The following is a 16,394-nucleotide window of genomic DNA, read 5'->3' on the forward strand; positions in this document are numbered from 1 at the left end:
TTAGCAAGTTACAGAGAATGTCAGGGACTGTAAAGTAAGCATCATACCCAAGACCTGCTGACCCTGGCTGTCAGGAGCGTTAGGACTTAGTCCTTTACTAGAGGTTAAAGGGATTAAAAGGGTAGAAGCAGCAGTATAGTCAAAGGAAACAGTTCAGTACGCAGTGGGGAAGCTAATTCTCTCCTTGGTCTCAACTGAGATTGAAAATAATTAAATAAATGGAAGAAATTTAAGGTGATGTATCTTCTGTCAGGACTGCAGAGAGTTGGGGTGACATGGTAAAATAGACCAGAAGAGGTGGAAATTTTCAGAGCAGCACAGAAAATTTAGAAGTGCAATATATATTTATTTAAATCTATATGGCGGCTGTTTCTTTGCTGCTTTGAAAAGTTTAAGCTCTAGTTTTAAAGTCCTAGGCTCCTGTACACCCCAACACAAGAGTATAGTGGGATCCTGGACTAATTCAGATAAAGCCTACTGTTTCACAGTCTAATGGATCAAGTATCGACCAGGCAGAATTATGGTTCACAAAGGAAAATCTGCCTCTTCATTTCTACATTGTATTTTACAATTACAGCTTTGGCTGTACGTATGAAGCGATGCGGCTTTGGGTTTGCAGGTAGCCCGGATCTGAACCACTGTCTCATTGCTCATGGTTGAATTAATGATGTGAATGTCTAAGAAGCCATCAGATTCATAAATCACAAGAAATGAGAGGGATAACTCATAAAAGTCTTTTCCTTTTGTTTAGCAATTTATCATTTTGCTTGCACATTAATAAACAGAGCTCCCCTGAGGTAAGCCACAGGAAGACAGATTTTTCTTCCTAATTTTCCTCAATCGTAGCCAGTATATCACAAGTGGAGAGAGTAGGCTTGTCACAGCGTGTTGGTGTCTTGCGAGTCCCTTTACCCATCACTGATAACAAATAAATGCGATTAAGTACCCTGGTGGATAATTATTTGTGTTTACATAACAGGCGCCAGGTTTCCAAGCCCAAGATTGTCAGCTAGACCAAGCCGGAAGCGCACGTTGTCCATATCCCCCTTATCTGATCACAGCTTTGACCTTCAGACCATGATACGAACATCTCCAAATTCCTTGGTCACAATTCTGAATAACTCTCGTAGCAGTTCCTCAGCCAGTGGTTCTTACGGCCACTTATCTGCAAGTGCAATAAGGTAAGAACAGCATTTTCTACCTCTATTATATATTCTCGTTTACATGTTATGCACGCAAACACAAAGGTGAATGTGTACTCCCATCTTCAGGCAGTTGTTGTGTTTTTATGACTATGTGTATTTTGAAGTTTCTATGATATATGTTCACTGTAGCTTAAAGTACAAAATACTTTCCTTCTTCTTGCTCAGAAAGGTAACCACAAGGGCATATTATTGTCCAGTGCAGGTAACGCTCTATCTGACCACAGTAATGGTGTATGTGTCCTCAGGAATCTATTTTCAGAGAAGCCTCTCCAGGATGGGTTTGTGACTTAAATCACTTGGATTCTTATGGCCATATAGATATAATGGACAGTGAAATATTCCTGCATTACAGTTACCAGAGGGTAAAGCACAGACGTGTGGTACTTTTCAACTAAAATGTTTGGTCAGTATTTATCTCGGTATTTATCTCCAAAGATAAATGCTGTGGCTAAATTACCTGTTCTTTTCTGTACCAAGGAAGTACTGTTATCACCCAGTACCATCAGAAATGCTGGGATTTCCACTCGGTCCCTCCACTTGCATGTGCAAGGAAACAGCTAAAAATGGCTGTTTTGGAGGTAAAAAAGCAGAATACCAAGGGTAGGTTGGGCAGAAGTTGTGCAGGAAAGGGGAGTAAAGAAGGCACAGGGAGAGGAGACAAAAGCAAGAATGTCAAAAAAGAAAATGAAGAGAAACAGCAATAAAAAGGAGTGCAACTGCAGAACATTCTTGTATTTGTGATAGTGTTATATGTTAACTGAAAAAAGGTCCTTCGGTGTTCCACAAAGAATTCCCCACCTCCCCAAAGTCTCAGAAAATATTGGTTTTGCATTTGTGGCACTCAGACAAAGAGTACAGCTGGTCCCTGGCTTAAAAGCAGCCTCCACCTTCAATCTGCAATGAGGCAAAGGAGCAAGTCCCCACAGCAATTTCTTGAGATCTAAAAGACCCATTTTTGGCAAGGCTCAAACATACCTCTCCGGCAAAAATGACACAACTTCAAAACCCGGCTATGGGGATTTGCACTTACGGAGAAAATGGGGCACACAACTGGTGTGTTAGAAACCACGGGCCTGCCAAACTTTGGAAGTGACAGCACTGTAAATATTTGGTATTAAAGTGCTGTTGGGGTTCTTTAAGCATTTTGTTTAAATAGTAGTGCTTCATAGCCCTGATGTACTTGAATAGCTGTATAGTATTTCACAGGTATGATATCATAGCTCTGCAATACGTCTCTGCAATCTGTGTAACCACAGGCCCAATTATGAAGCTCCATAATGTGCAATATGATTTATGTCAATAGCTGGCAGCAGTTTTGGACCACATCTGTTAAATACATGTGCTTTGTGGAGGTGTATTGTGCCTTTGATTAAGATGGGATGGCACTTTAATTGCTAACCTCCTTTTCCATCGCTTGTAACTTTGGTAAAGCAAATAGTGCATGGAAACTGGCATGATCTCTACAGTGAAGTAAGTAAGTCTTCCCTCCTTTTCCTCTCAGCTGGAAATGGGTGGTATGTGTTTTTGACACATAGAATCACAAACCTAAGGGCCATCCCTGCAGACCCAGAGCTGGATGAATAGGTTTGTTGAAGGCAGTTGTGGAACTGGAGTGAGTTTTAGGAAGAGACTGATTAAGGATGCTAAGGGGTAGAACAGTGAGTCTTGTGAACTGAAGAAAGCAAGGCTTGTGTGCCTGAGCCTATGGCTGGCTGAAGCTTTTATCACTTCCTGGTCATGCTTTCCAGGAATGCATAATCAAAAATTTCACTTGAAATTGAATTAATAATGTTTTTTCTTTTTGATAAGAGTATACGTGTTCAACCTGAAAAGTTGGAAATGCACATCTCCATTCTTCCCAGGGCAAAGGAGAGAAAGGGAGAGAGCAATAGCTCTTTCTTCAGTTTTGCAACTGGCCTCTGTTTGGTGCCATGTAATTTCTCCCATGTGAACCTGTCTATAAAAGAGTTACACCAAAATAAACAGTGATGTAAGGTATTAAACCCAAGCCACATTTCATTGCTTTAATAAATTGCAAGACTAAATAGGAACAAGACTATGAATAAAACGTAATGTGTTACAGTTTGCTGTACTGTAAGTAATGCATTCAGCACGAAAACTGCTGTACTGTACTGTGCCATCAATCCATAGGTTCATCCTGTTTAATATCTTGTCTGCAACAGTGATGAATCCTAGAAAACACTTGTCCTAGTGTAAAATCCCAGCTTCTGGAAGCTTGCAGGTAAATTTCATAGAGCTTGCTGCAAGAAAATGGTACAGTTCAGCAGCCCACTAGATGGAATTGGAGAAAGGAGGTTTACATATTTTAGGCAACATCAGTAGCATTAATGTAGCATTGCACAATTCTACTTTTAGATCTTGTGTCCAGTTACTTTGAAGTTAGCCCAAATAGTTTGCGCTTGGCAGCATTTTTCATGGCAGATACCTGTCTAATGCTGAGTATTTCCAAAAAGCATCAGCAAAGTTATGGACTTATCAGAAGAAAGTTAGAGAAGAAGAGTCTAGAAGACCTCTTGCTACCTTTTGCTAGTAAAAGACCTCTAAAATTCACCAGGAATGTTTCCTTGATGCCATAGATATGATTTTGCTGTCCTTGGGAAATTGTCCCATTCAGCCAAGTGATAAAAGCCCTTAGGAGGGGCATGTGTTAAATAGCCTAAGCATTCAGCATGTTCCAGTCCAGGGCCCATAGACAGGAAAGAGGACCTTTCCCTGCAGCTGCAGCTCTGGTTAATCTGGTACCTCTTCGGGATGCATGTGGATGCTAAGCTGCCTGCCCAGCCATAACAGCCTTGTGAAAAAGAAAACAGTCTTCAGGGGAGATAGGGGTCAGAGCCGGAGCTGTCCAGGTTAAGTAAGCTGGGACCAAATGCTTTTATATAACACAACATAGGGTTGCACTAGGAGAGAGAAAAAGCTGCAGAATAAAGCATGCAGAAACCAGTCATTAAGGAGAATGAAGGTACTGCCCTCTTGTGATTGTGCTTTGATACCATCTTTAATTTCAGGGTTGCACAGTATTTTTTTGCATGGCCCCTGCCTGCTTCAGTGCTCAGGCTGAACATCCTCTGTGCATCAGTCAGAGCTACAGGACCCTGCCTCACTGAAGAAGAGGAGGGAGCCTCTTACCTGGTAGTTTGCTGCCTGAAGAACAGACCCTGCTCTCAAAACACAATCCCAGCCTGATGATGGGCAAAGTGAACTAGTTAGAAGCGACCACCAGGCTCATACAGTTTCTCTTTTGGACGTCTGGACTGCTACTCTTAATGTGTCTGAGCAGCTGGGTTGCTCACAGATACGGCTTGAAGTTACTTCACTATGAGGGTGGTGAGGCACTGGCACAGGTTGCCCAGAGAGATTGTGGCTGTCCCATCCCTGGCAGGGAGGCTGGAACCAGGTGATCTTTAAGGTCCCTTCCAACCCAAACTGTTCTATGACTCTGTGACTCCTGTTCTGAACATTTCAGGTATTGTGTCATGTTAATCAATCTGGGAGAACTGGTCTTCATGTCTGAAATTGGGCAACCACAATGAGTGGCACTTTTTAACCTTCATCTGCCTGTGACTCCTGTACCTGTGGAAAATGAGTCCTTCTGCTTCACCTCAGAGGGAGGTTGAAGGCATTGATGTTTGTGAAGCAGTTGCTAATCCTGCAGGGGGGGGAAAGGGATGTGTGCTCACATGACTAAAAGCTGATGGGCTGGCACACAAACAGGTAGCAACTTTGCAGAAACAGGTTAGAAGAACATTGAGCCTGTAAAATCAAACATAGAACTAAATCTTCCCATATGTATCACCAGGACCACACTGGTCTTTGCACTGGAAAAAGGTACATCCTCTAACTAAAAGATTGCATCCTGTGCTCCACATGGCTTTTCAGCATAGGACTCTGTTATGAGCACTGTCTCGAGGATGAAATCAAATCAAATGAAAGGAGCCACATTTTGGGCTCTGTTACAGAGGCAAGCACAGAAAGGCTCTGGTCCTTGACATGGGTACTACTGCAGTTTGAATAATAAATAGCAATAGTTTAGCACAATCCAGATAGGGCTTGACTTGGCGAGCGCTTTGTCATTGTCAGCTGCAGTGTAGTGCTGTATCCTGACTACTGGCTGAGTACTTGAAAAGAAGATGTCGCTCCTGCTGACAGCTAATAGTGGATATCCTTTAGCACACCAGGTAGAGCTTCTACTTTATGCATTTGAAAACACCTGGTTTAGGTCTCAGCTGGGAGAGATTATGCAGAAAAGAGGTGTATGAAATAGCATCAAATGAGGATAATCCTTCATTTGACATTTACTCATTTGGTTACCTGCCTCAGTCCTGCAGTGCAGCACCCCTGCTATTAATCTTTTGTCAGGATGTACTTAATGTTATATCTGCTACCTGTGACAATTATTAGACTTTGCACTTCAGTAGCACTTCTTTTTTGAGAGGTAGCATAGCCTAGAGTGAATATAAAGGGGGTAATCACTTCCCATAATATTAGGAGTACCAATTCAAAACCTTTACAAAAGATTAGCTGGTGTTTAATAAACAGAGGAGGTTGGGGCTTCATGTTCTATATGATCTGAAACTCAGAACCTCTGTATTTTTCTGTTGCCTTAGCAGTGTTGCAATACCAAATTTACAGTCAGTTTTCAGAGAATGACCTGAATTCCCTGTCAGCTACAAGGTGTTTAAATCAGGAGTAATTCCAGCTACTACCAGAGACTTTCTTTGGGTCTAGGCAGATTTAACTGTGAATTCACCGTAGACATCTTATAGCATGTTAAAATTCAGTTTCATGTGAGCACGGGAGCCCTTTGGGATCTCCTCCAGGATTTGAAAGAAACTGAGAAAGCACAGCAACACTTTTCCACCCTCCGGGATCTGCCCCTGCTCCCCTGATGTCATCACAACAGGAAAGAGCAATTAACATAGTGTGGTTAATTACAGCCAGATCCTGGCTGTTCTGTCTCCTGTCACTTTGCTCTGGGCTGATCTGAAGCTGAGCATCAGGAAACAGTAGTGAGGGTACTTTCACAAAGAGCCCTGGGAAGGGTGAGCTTAGCAGTGGATTAATATCAGCGAGGAAGGCAGGAGTCTGCTTTTCTGCAAGCAGGTATTGGATACTCAATTATTTTCTCATCTCATATAAGCTCTTTGTACATAACATCTGTTGTGTAATTAGTCAGTGTCCTCCTCTCTGAACTGCTTTATATCTAGAGACAAGTGACCAGGTATTATTTTTTTCCCCATTTCCCTTGGCAAAAGCAAAGAGAAAAATAAAAACAGAATTAAGACATACAAATAAAGTATACGGTTATCACAGAGGAAAGTGAAAGTATCTCCAGCAGAGAGCCCAACAGCCTAATTATGCACAGAGCAAAGAGTATCCTTTTATGAGGTTTAAATTATCCAGTTTTTGAATTTAACAGAATGTCTCATAGTTATAAGACAGGGAGCCCTCATGTTCTCAGTCTTCTTTCTTTATTCAATATTTAATATATTCTTATTATGTCTGCTCTCATTCATCTCCTCTCTGAAGCAAATGGTTGTTTTCAGTCTGCTCTTCAGAGTTCTTGCATTGTCATTTCTGCCGATACTGTCTGAAGCAGTCCCCCTCTACCACATGCAGTCATATTCTATAAGAGGATCAGCAATTCCAATGCACCGTGATTTTCGGTGTTCTGTTTTCCATTCCATTTGTTTCAACCTGGTTTTGCCATAGCTTCACATTGATCAAATTTTCATTCCTCCATTGCATTCTACATTGAGACGAGGAAGTGCTGCTCGTGAGTTGGCTCAGCTCATTTAGAACATCTAACTTTTCCTGAAAACCAAGTGCTTAATTCTTATCTTCAGTTTCTGTTTTACACTGTGAGTTTTAAGTTTGTGTATTTATGTAGTTAAATCTGCATAAAAGGACACAACCAAATACTTAGTGAAATGAATCTTAAGAACATGTTTAGAGTAGAACACCATATATTCAGCAGTTCTGCAAGAAGCTCCTCATGGTAGGATGTACAGGGTAAAAAGTGTGTTAGTTATGTGAGTATTACAGGTGTTTTGCTGATTTATTGTTACTTTTATTGGGATCTGCCTGAGGTTCAAAGCTGCATCTTTGAGTGAAAGCTTTTCTTGTTTTAAAAGGTCTCTAGTATGTAGTATGTTGTAAATGACGGTTTAGTTGCAGTTCAGACACAGACCAGGTATAAGCCCGATGAAACAGGTCCTATTATAACTAGACACATCATATATGTGCAGCACAGGGATTTATTCTCAGTGGTCTTTTACTGTGCGTGGTTAATCTAAAGAAGGGAATATAATGCTCTATCACGCCATAATAGCTTCATTTTAACCCCTCTTTCAAGAAGCGTGAATGGCAGAGAAGTACTACAAAGTGAATAAAAATGAAATTCATCAGTATTACAGAAAGTTGCATCTAATTCAGGCTCTCTTGAAACTTAATTCTGCAGCTAGCCTCCTGTAGAAGTCTCATATAGATTACAGGATGGTGACATTCATTGTTTTGGAGATCTGCATCTTGCATTAGAAAGTGGTGCATATTTTTCATCACAAATACACACAAATGGCAAGATTTCTGCCTTCAGAAAATGTATAATGTCAGCAGTCAAGCAACACAAAGAATACAGACTATGCTGGCACATGTTGCATGCACATACACATGTACAGATACGCACATACACAAGTGTGATTATGTATGTATGCCTGTAAATGTGTATGTTGCAGGTCTTGTAATTAAAAGTCAGTTTAAAGTAATTTGCTCCAGACTGGTTCTGTGTTATTTGAGGAGTTTAGAGTCATTGGACACAGCACAGTGCAGATTCCAGGAATGATGTGGAGCTGAGTGAACTGTGCTGGCATATAACACTTCATCACTTCATTTTCAGACCCTAAAAACAAGTATTAATTAGCACTTTCCATGTAATTAATGATACGAGTTTTAGAAATGCGAAAATGCTTAGCCATGAACTTCATTCAAAATGATGTTTGCCAGAAGCGTCATGAGCTTGCATGGAGGGAGCGCAGATGAATTACGCAAGGTCCTGTTAATACAAAGCTCAGTTAGGATGCTAAGGATTCCTGAACAGGAATATCCCAGTGAGAAGGACAAAGCTGTCAGTGCTGTCTGAGCGTATAAGGTTAATCAGCGTGGCTCTGTTGCTCTAAGTGAAGCTATTCCATTTTACTCCGGCATATGGCAATGTATTCATGAAGAAAAAATTCACCTAGTCTAGCAGATAAAACAGAATAGATAATATGGTAAGCTGAAGAGAAAGTACAGACCACAGGCTCTGTTAATTTTAAACCAGTAATAGAGAAGTCAAGAAGGAGGCACCGATGTATGTGAGTTAAATGCAGTTGTAAGATGATGACTATTATCTGATGAAAACTGGAAAACATAGTACAATAGAGACTGTTCTTTATTAGGTACAGGATACTAAGTCTTTTTACAAATGCAGTTAGATGACTTGTAAGTTAGGGACTGACTGAAATGTGCCAACATTGCAAATGCAGAGGGATATTTGTGAAACCCAGTCAGTTCTGAAAAATTATTTCAAAGGATTTTGAGGCTCATACCTGCCTTTATGATCATGCCACATGTCTGGTTTCACGGTCACGGTTGGATACTGTTTTCCCCTGTATGTAAGTGACGAGCTGTAAAAGCAGCTGAGGACTTCTCTACATTGTCTACTCAAAGCTCAGGGTTGTCGGTTGGAAAGTAGAGGGAAAAGAACAGGATTTAAAGCAAAACTCTTCTTTCATATTACTTAAAATTATTTGCTCCAAACAGAAGTGCATTTGTAATGTCTCACTTCCTGTAAGGCCATTTGGTTTTCATTTTGCATCTGAAATACTTGAAGCAGGAAGAAATTCACAAATCTCTTCAGGGCTGCGAGGCTGCTGAGTGCATTGTCACTCCTGTGACCCAAGCAGTTTGTCAACAGTCACTCTTGCAGGTTGTTTCCATCAGAGGGTGAAGAAGATGACAGAGTTGGGAACTTCTTTTTATTCACTCCAGCTTGTTTACAAAGAACATACACAAATTCCTGGTTCCACCAACTCAAACAACAGGAGACAGCTTTCTTACGTGGTGTTCCTGGCTGCTTCCTCTCTTGTAGGTCCTGTCCAAGGAGAGCTCATTGGTTTTCTCCCCTCTACGTCTCTCCTGGGGTCAGACTTAAGAGTTTCTCCTGGTGACTGTCCACAGCTTTCCACATGGCTGCGTATTGCACATGTGCATAGTTCCATCAAAATACATACATAAACTTCTGTGTGTGGAGTCAGCTTACGTGGACCCCCTCAGTACCCATGGCTCAACTCCCAGCCACCTTTACATACACCCAGCATTTTGGACAGTGGCTCTTACATGTCACTTTATTTACCATGAGATGAATTAAGCTATTTCTTACATTGCTCCTTCTTTTATGAAGAGCATCTGAGCATGTGAAAACCAGCGTTTGATCACTGTTAACATAATTATGACTTGTATTATGACTTCAGGTAAGGTTGCAGTGTCTGTAGGGCCCAGGTTTTAGGGCAGCATTTAAGGACTTGCTGAAGTTAGTTCCTCTTCAGAAGTATTTAAGAGTTATTAGGGATGCTTTTCTGAAGAGTAGGTGGGTACATTTGTATAATGGGAAGGTCGTTTGCCCCTCAGCAACATTCCTAAAGAATAAATAAGGACTTTGGAAATACAAGTCAAAATCTAAAGGTGAAATCCTGGCCTGCTGGAAGGGAAAGGATAAAAGCCCCATTGAATGCAGTGAGTCCAGGTATTCATCCAACATTTATTAGTGGGTTTCTGCACCCTGATTTCTCAGTTTTGTTTGCCCACAGGCTTCATGCAGCTCTTAAGGGAGAGTAAGAAAAATGAAAGTAGTAATGTGTACCTACTTGAACATGAGCTCAAGAAGCTGTGGTGTTATCTTAATACCTGAACATCAGCTTTATTGAACATGAAGCCAGACTACCTACAAATCACCTCTCCCTTCATGAACTGGGGTCCTTTTTGGAGAGAACTGGATCTTTTGGTCTGCCTGGTGTCAGCTGCTGATGCCAAGAGCAAACAATGGAGGCTGCAGGGTGATCTGTTTTTTCTCATGGAGTGAGCACTTGGGCTGTGAGTGCACCACCCAGACATCAAAGACCCTTCAGGCCAAAGGGTCTACCTGCACTATAGTGTAGATGGAGCCAGTGTGTCTTATAGTGAGACACGGTCCTGTACTGAAACCAGTCCTGTGTGTTTTATTTCAAGAAAGGTCTTAGCTGGGGAGACTACAATGAAGATCAGGGAGAACAGTCAGAGGTCTGAAAAAGTATACTGATGCGTTAAAATAGTCTCGACCTATTTTGTCCAGATTAAAGGTGAGAAGACAGGACAGGAAGAGAGGGCATGGTGATGATACTGAATATGCAAAAGAGAAAAGAAAGGAAGCTACCGTGAAGGGGAAGGTGTGTGGAGAGTGCTGTGTAGAATATCAAAGTGCTTTTTTCAATGTGTTGTGTCAGCCTGTCTCCTCAGGCACACCTATGCAATGTATAGGAAAGAAGGCATTTTTCCTGACTTAAATTCACAGCTGGTTTGCTGTAAATTCCACAGCTGTGACCAGAAACTGGATGACCTTGTTAGTAGGACCGCCACAAAGTAGCCACAAAGTTTGGTTTTGATTATAACGTCTGTTTTTCTTCTTCTTGAAGTCTGTTCCTTAAAATTTGATGTGCTCATGTAATTGCAATGTAGTTCACTGCCCTGCTTTACCTCCGGTGATGGGAGTTTGAGACTTCGCAGAGGAGGAGAAGGGAAAAAGAGAAGAGAGACAGACTGACAGACACAGAAGCCCACAGTATGGAAAAATAAATGATACCACTGATGGGCTTTTCTGTCAGTGTATATGAGTTATTGAATGCTTAAGCAGAAGTATTACATGCTTTTTCTAACCCTTATCCCCATAAAACTCAACAACTAAAAAGATAACCTGCATGTAGTTTATTAGTGGTCTTACATGCATTCATCTTTTTTTTCCTTTTCTACTTTGTCTTTAAAAAATGTCTCTAACAGAAATACAAATCAGATTACCTCCAGTGGTGTAGATTTTCATTTCTCAGTAGGTAGATGGAAGAAAAAGATTAATAATTCACTTACACTTCTGTGAGTCCAAGATTTTTTGGAAGCGACTTGTGTTTTGGGAAATGTGAACAATTGGAGCAGGCATCTTATGTTCTGGCATCTGGATTGGAAGTCTTGAGCACCCCTTGTCCAAAATGCAGCCCCCTTAAGGTATCTTGAAAGAAACATGATGCTAATTGAGACCTCTGAAACAACTCGTGGCTTTTGAAAAACCCAGTGGTTGGTTTTAGTAGTTCTGGACTACAGATGATTACTTTCAGGTCTTGCTTACAGACTTTGGGCATGAATTGTAGAGTTCCTGAGTGACATCGGTGCCATCCTGGTGCACATTTCTAAGCAGGCATGGCTGTATCAGTTGGGCAAGACCAGGCGATGCCACTGCCCACCCTTCCTGCTGAGGTTACCCAAAGAAGTGGTAAATGCTCCATCCCTGGCAATGTTCAAGGTTGAGTTAAACAGAATCTTGGGTGACATGATCTAGAGTGAGGCGTCCCTGCCCATGGCAGGGGGTTTGAACTTGATGATCTTAAGGTCCTTTCCAACCCAAGCCATTTTGTTGATTCTGTGGTGGCCTTCCGGATAGAAAGCAGTGTGAGCTTGGTGGGGCCATCAAGAGGGAGTATGGCTGCTGGTCAAGGGAGAAGAATCCCATGTGGTTTGAGGGGACACTATACTACAGAGACTCTTCACACATCCTGTATTCAGGAGTTACTTATGAACAAAATGCATTAAAAACTTCGGGAAGGAGGGCAGGAATTGAGGTCTCCCCTTCCCAACAGAGTGCACCATGCTAGCAATGTGGTGAGCTTTGATTTCTTTTTCTTCTTTTTGGCCCACAACATCAAGTTTATTGTCAAGCAGCCTGAATTATTTCTGAAAGGCAGAAGAGGACACCTTCTGTTCTTTTCAGATCCTTCTGATCTTTTCAGATCAGAAAAATTGTCCAGGTTGCCCTGTGATGGCATCTTGCGTGGGTTGAACCCAGCCAGGTCATTTTGCTTTATGAAGAGCTCTCCAGAAACAGTTGGAGAGAATTATTTGAAGGAAGCTATCAGCTATTTAAGAAGACACCCTAGTGGCTGAATCATTGTCACCATTTCTGAGTACTTTGAAGGAAGCTATCAGCTATTTAAGAAGACACCCTAGTGGCTGAATCATTGTCACCATTTCTGAGTACTCCCCATAGCTGTTCTGGCTATTCCTCTGATCCCTCACAATGTCCTTTTCATTGCAGTTGGAGATGATTGAAGTTTGGAGGTAGAGGGAATGAAGTGTAGGTTGCCAGGCTCCCTAGGAAAATCCAAGTACCTCGGACTCAACCTTTGCTGCTGAGCATGGGGCAGACAAAAGATACTAAAGAAATATAGTTTCCTCCTTAGCACATCTGTCCATCTGTGCCTTAAGGCATCTGCTGCTGGTGTCACTGTTTTCCAGTAAGATCCACTACTGAAGATGCCAGTCTCCTCTGCTATACCCTACAAGTTTGCGTTGCTTGCAGGGTGGACTGAATCTGGCAGTGCCTGGCTTAGCATCCTCCTTCTGAAGGCTCAGAATCGTGTTAAAGCAGATGTAGATAAGGACATAAATCTGTCCTTTTGATGGAAGATGCTTTTATTTATATAAAGAGGGGGATAGCAAGTATACTTAATGTTTATGGATATGCACTGTACTGGTGTAAGGCACATCACTGCAGGCCAGTGAAACTAGAAGCTGTATTTGTTACATCAGAGCTGATTTTGTCCTTTAGTTAGAAAGGTATTTTGCCGTTGAAGAGACATCATCACTTCTTGTGTTGCGGTAGAAAATTCGGAAGAGGGATTCTTGACCAGAAGTACCCTTTTGGCACCGCAGTGCTTTCCCGTCTTTGGAGGGACTGGGTGGAGAATATTGCCGAACTCCAGTAAATGTAAGTGCACTGCATTAAGAGCAGGTTGTATATACACATCTGGGGGCTCCTACAGTCTGTTCCCTGCTTGGGACCAAAGGTTCTTCTTCAGGATCCAAGTTCTTGAGCATCCTTCAGCATCCAAACTCCAGAGTCTCTAGTCAGTGGCATCGTAACAGCCTCCTGCTGAGATAAAAATACATGCAAATCACAACAGTTCCTTCGTGTCCCCCCTGAACTGTCTGGGAGGGATCTCCTGTGCTCTTGCTTTGGATAGGTTAAAGAATTAAATGTAGGTACAGGTGCTCATATAACTATAGTCACAGAGCAGTGATGGACAGGATCTGAGCCACGGTCTTAAGTCAGTCATGTCTTTTGACTGAATTTTGGTGTTTTACCATGTAGGATCTGAAGACTCTTACCAGACTTTTGAACCTGGACTTGCAAAGCTAGCTATTGTTGAACATGCTGAAACACCTAGAAAGGAAAAAAAAACGTCAACCTGTATTTGCAAGGGTGCTGTGTGCTTGGAAGACCCGATGAAATCTTATTTCTAGCTTTATCATTATTTTATGACTAAACTGATTCAGCTCAAAGGGTGAAGATGTCCTAGGCATTAACCACTCACAGAGAAATAAAATACTTCATCCAAATTGTTTCCATGTTGTGGATTTGATAGCATCTTCAGGATGGTGCCGTCTAGTGTTTGAAGTGTACGTGATGAACTCACAGTGTATATATAGAAGCAAAAAATGTGGGGGTATGGTAAGGAGGCAGTTTCAGCCTCATGTATGACATTGTAATTGTATGTTTTTTAATGAACAGACCACAGTAGTTACACTTAGTAATGTTTGTTCACTAAAAAGGAAAAGGGGTGTTAAATCATTATGTTCTGTGATGAATGGCTTGTACACTGAAGAATAAATTGAACAAACTGGCACAGAGCTCAGTGAACATGAAATCGGCTATTAGAAGAAAGCTTGTGAACAAATTCTGGGCCTGATATGCATCTTTTGATTAATGTCCTATTAATCATCCATAGTGGCTACCTTAGCTAAGTCGTGCTGTAATCATTCATGGTTGCTTACAGGAACACTACCAAACACTATAGAGCTGCAATAACTGAATATTATTACTGATTTCTCCCTAACTCTTGCTGTGAACAATTACTGTTTTCACTACATTTCTGCCTCCCTTTATTAAAAAGAATACAATGCAAAATGAAAAGAGAGTTCCTCAAAGACCAGTAAAATTCTCCCAGGGTATTCTTAATGATATTCTGTCCTAAATGGGCAAACTATTGTCATGCAGAGTTCTCACCAGGAATATTAGTAATGTAATCACATTGAAGCTGTCTCCTTATGGATTGTAGTCAAACAGACAAAAATGTATAGTCATATTAATGAACACAGAATTCCTGTAGAATTACTCCTTTAAATGGTTGAAATTATTTTAGCTCTTTTTATCACAGTATTTTCGGTTAATGCACTTAACAGCAACAGCAATTAAGGCTTCAGACTGTAAATTTGGATTAAATCCACACTTTTGACATCAGAAGAAGCCTTGATTATGAAAAGGTATTATGCTCGCACCCCTTTCTTTTAAGACCTAATGTTTTAAATCTGTATGGCTCTTTTCAACTGTGTTTGGTTGATGTTTTTTTAAAGAAAAAAAATAATGAATACACTTTTTCTTCCTTTTTTTTCCTTTTATGACTGTAAGTTTTTGGCAAATGTTTACAGTAGAACCTCATATTCCTGTGTGTGAAGATGTAGTTCCACACCATTTATTTCACAAGTGTGACACAAAGAATCTCTGGCAATACCCACAGAATAGGTCCTTAGATGGCAGTGTAATTTCTTCCAAAGTCACTGTAGTCTGGGAAATACGGTGAAGTAATGAAGTGATGACAGGTATTAACATGCATAATGGGCTTTAATAGACATTTAATGTTGTTTAACTGGAAGAAGGAGAAGTGCTTTCCCATTGGAATATTTCTACATTGAAACTCATTGATCACCAATTTCAGAGGGGAAAGGTTAATCCATCAGTTTCTGTAACCAAACAGCACTGATGGAAATTCTTTAGGTGACATTCTGGATGAACTGAGCTTTCCATCTTTGCAAACAAATGAGTGATATGACAAGCATGGTGTTCAGAACACATTTAACCAATTGATTTTCTCTCCTCTTGTAATAAGATCTAGAGACATATGAAAGAGTGTAGCATGAGCCAAGATTAAAGGAACTGCTTCCTACAGGCGAACATAGGGGAACTGCTTTATCAATAAAAGTACTATAAAGCATGTAGGCGCCCATTCTTTTTCTTTATATGAAGTTTGTTATTGCAATAAATAGCTGTTATTGAACTGCTTGCCTTTTATTTCAGTTTTTCGGAATTTTATTTCAGTTGGCTTTCTGTGGTTTCCTGGTAAATGTTAGGAAAAGATGTTATGTTTTGTTATGATAGCATTTTTGCCCTCACTAGTAAATCCAGGCCAACTCTGGATTTAAACCCAGGATTTATCATCTTTCGGGGCACAAAGAAGGGTATGAGGTGGGAGGAAAGGAGGAACGTGACTTCAGTTAATGTAAATATGTCCAATGTATTTGAAAGGTTTAATCTATATGGTTCTATACTGTTATAACCCTCATCTTTTTCCTCCGTCTTCCCTTTTTTTTTCTCCCAAATTCAGCCCTGCTTTGAGTTTCACATACCCTCCTACACCGGTATCCCTCCAGCAAATGCATCAGCAAATTATAAGTCGTCAGCAAACCCTAGGTTCAGCCTTTGGACACAGCCCTCCACTCATCCATCCTGCTCCAACCTTTCCTACCCAGAGACCTATCCCTGGCATCCCCAGTGTCCTGAACCCTGTCCAGGTCAGCTCTGGACCTTCTGAGTCCACACAGGTGAGAGACAACAAAAGAAACCTTTGCACCCCATTAATTTAAAAATGAAGTAAATGAAATAAATGGCATTGCCTCCATGGCAATTAATCACCACTGTCACTGAGACCCTTTGATAAGAGTTTTCTTACAGCTATATCATTTGGAGTCCCTTAATTATAAATCACAGAAGTGTATGCATGGTTCCTGATTGGTAGCATGGTTCTTGGTCCTCATAAATATTGCAGTGTGATGCAG

General features: G+C 41.0%; 1 protein-coding gene across 10 annotated transcripts in view; it reads left to right on the forward strand.

Moving 5' to 3' along the window:
• GLI3 (GLI family zinc finger 3) overlaps nucleotides 1-16,394 on the forward strand; it is a 209,048-nt gene that overhangs the window by 149,762 nt on the left and 42,892 nt on the right. For all 10 annotated transcript variants that reach the window (XM_062625360.1, XM_062625364.1, XM_062625362.1 and 7 more), the window contains 2 exons: nucleotides 980-1,181; nucleotides 15,944-16,160. In XM_062625360.1, the coding sequence (XP_062481344.1) occupies nucleotides 980-1,181; nucleotides 15,944-16,160 (419 nt within the window). The remainder of the gene's footprint in view (nucleotides 1-979; nucleotides 1,182-15,943; nucleotides 16,161-16,394) is intronic.

The sequence above is a fragment of the Pezoporus occidentalis genome, unplaced genomic scaffold (genome assembly GCF_034315485.1).
Source record: "Pezoporus occidentalis ecotype Australia unplaced genomic scaffold, CSIRO_AGI_Poc_V1 ctg28, whole genome shotgun sequence".
Lineage (NCBI taxonomy): Eukaryota > Metazoa > Chordata > Aves > Psittaciformes > Psittacidae > Pezoporus > Pezoporus occidentalis.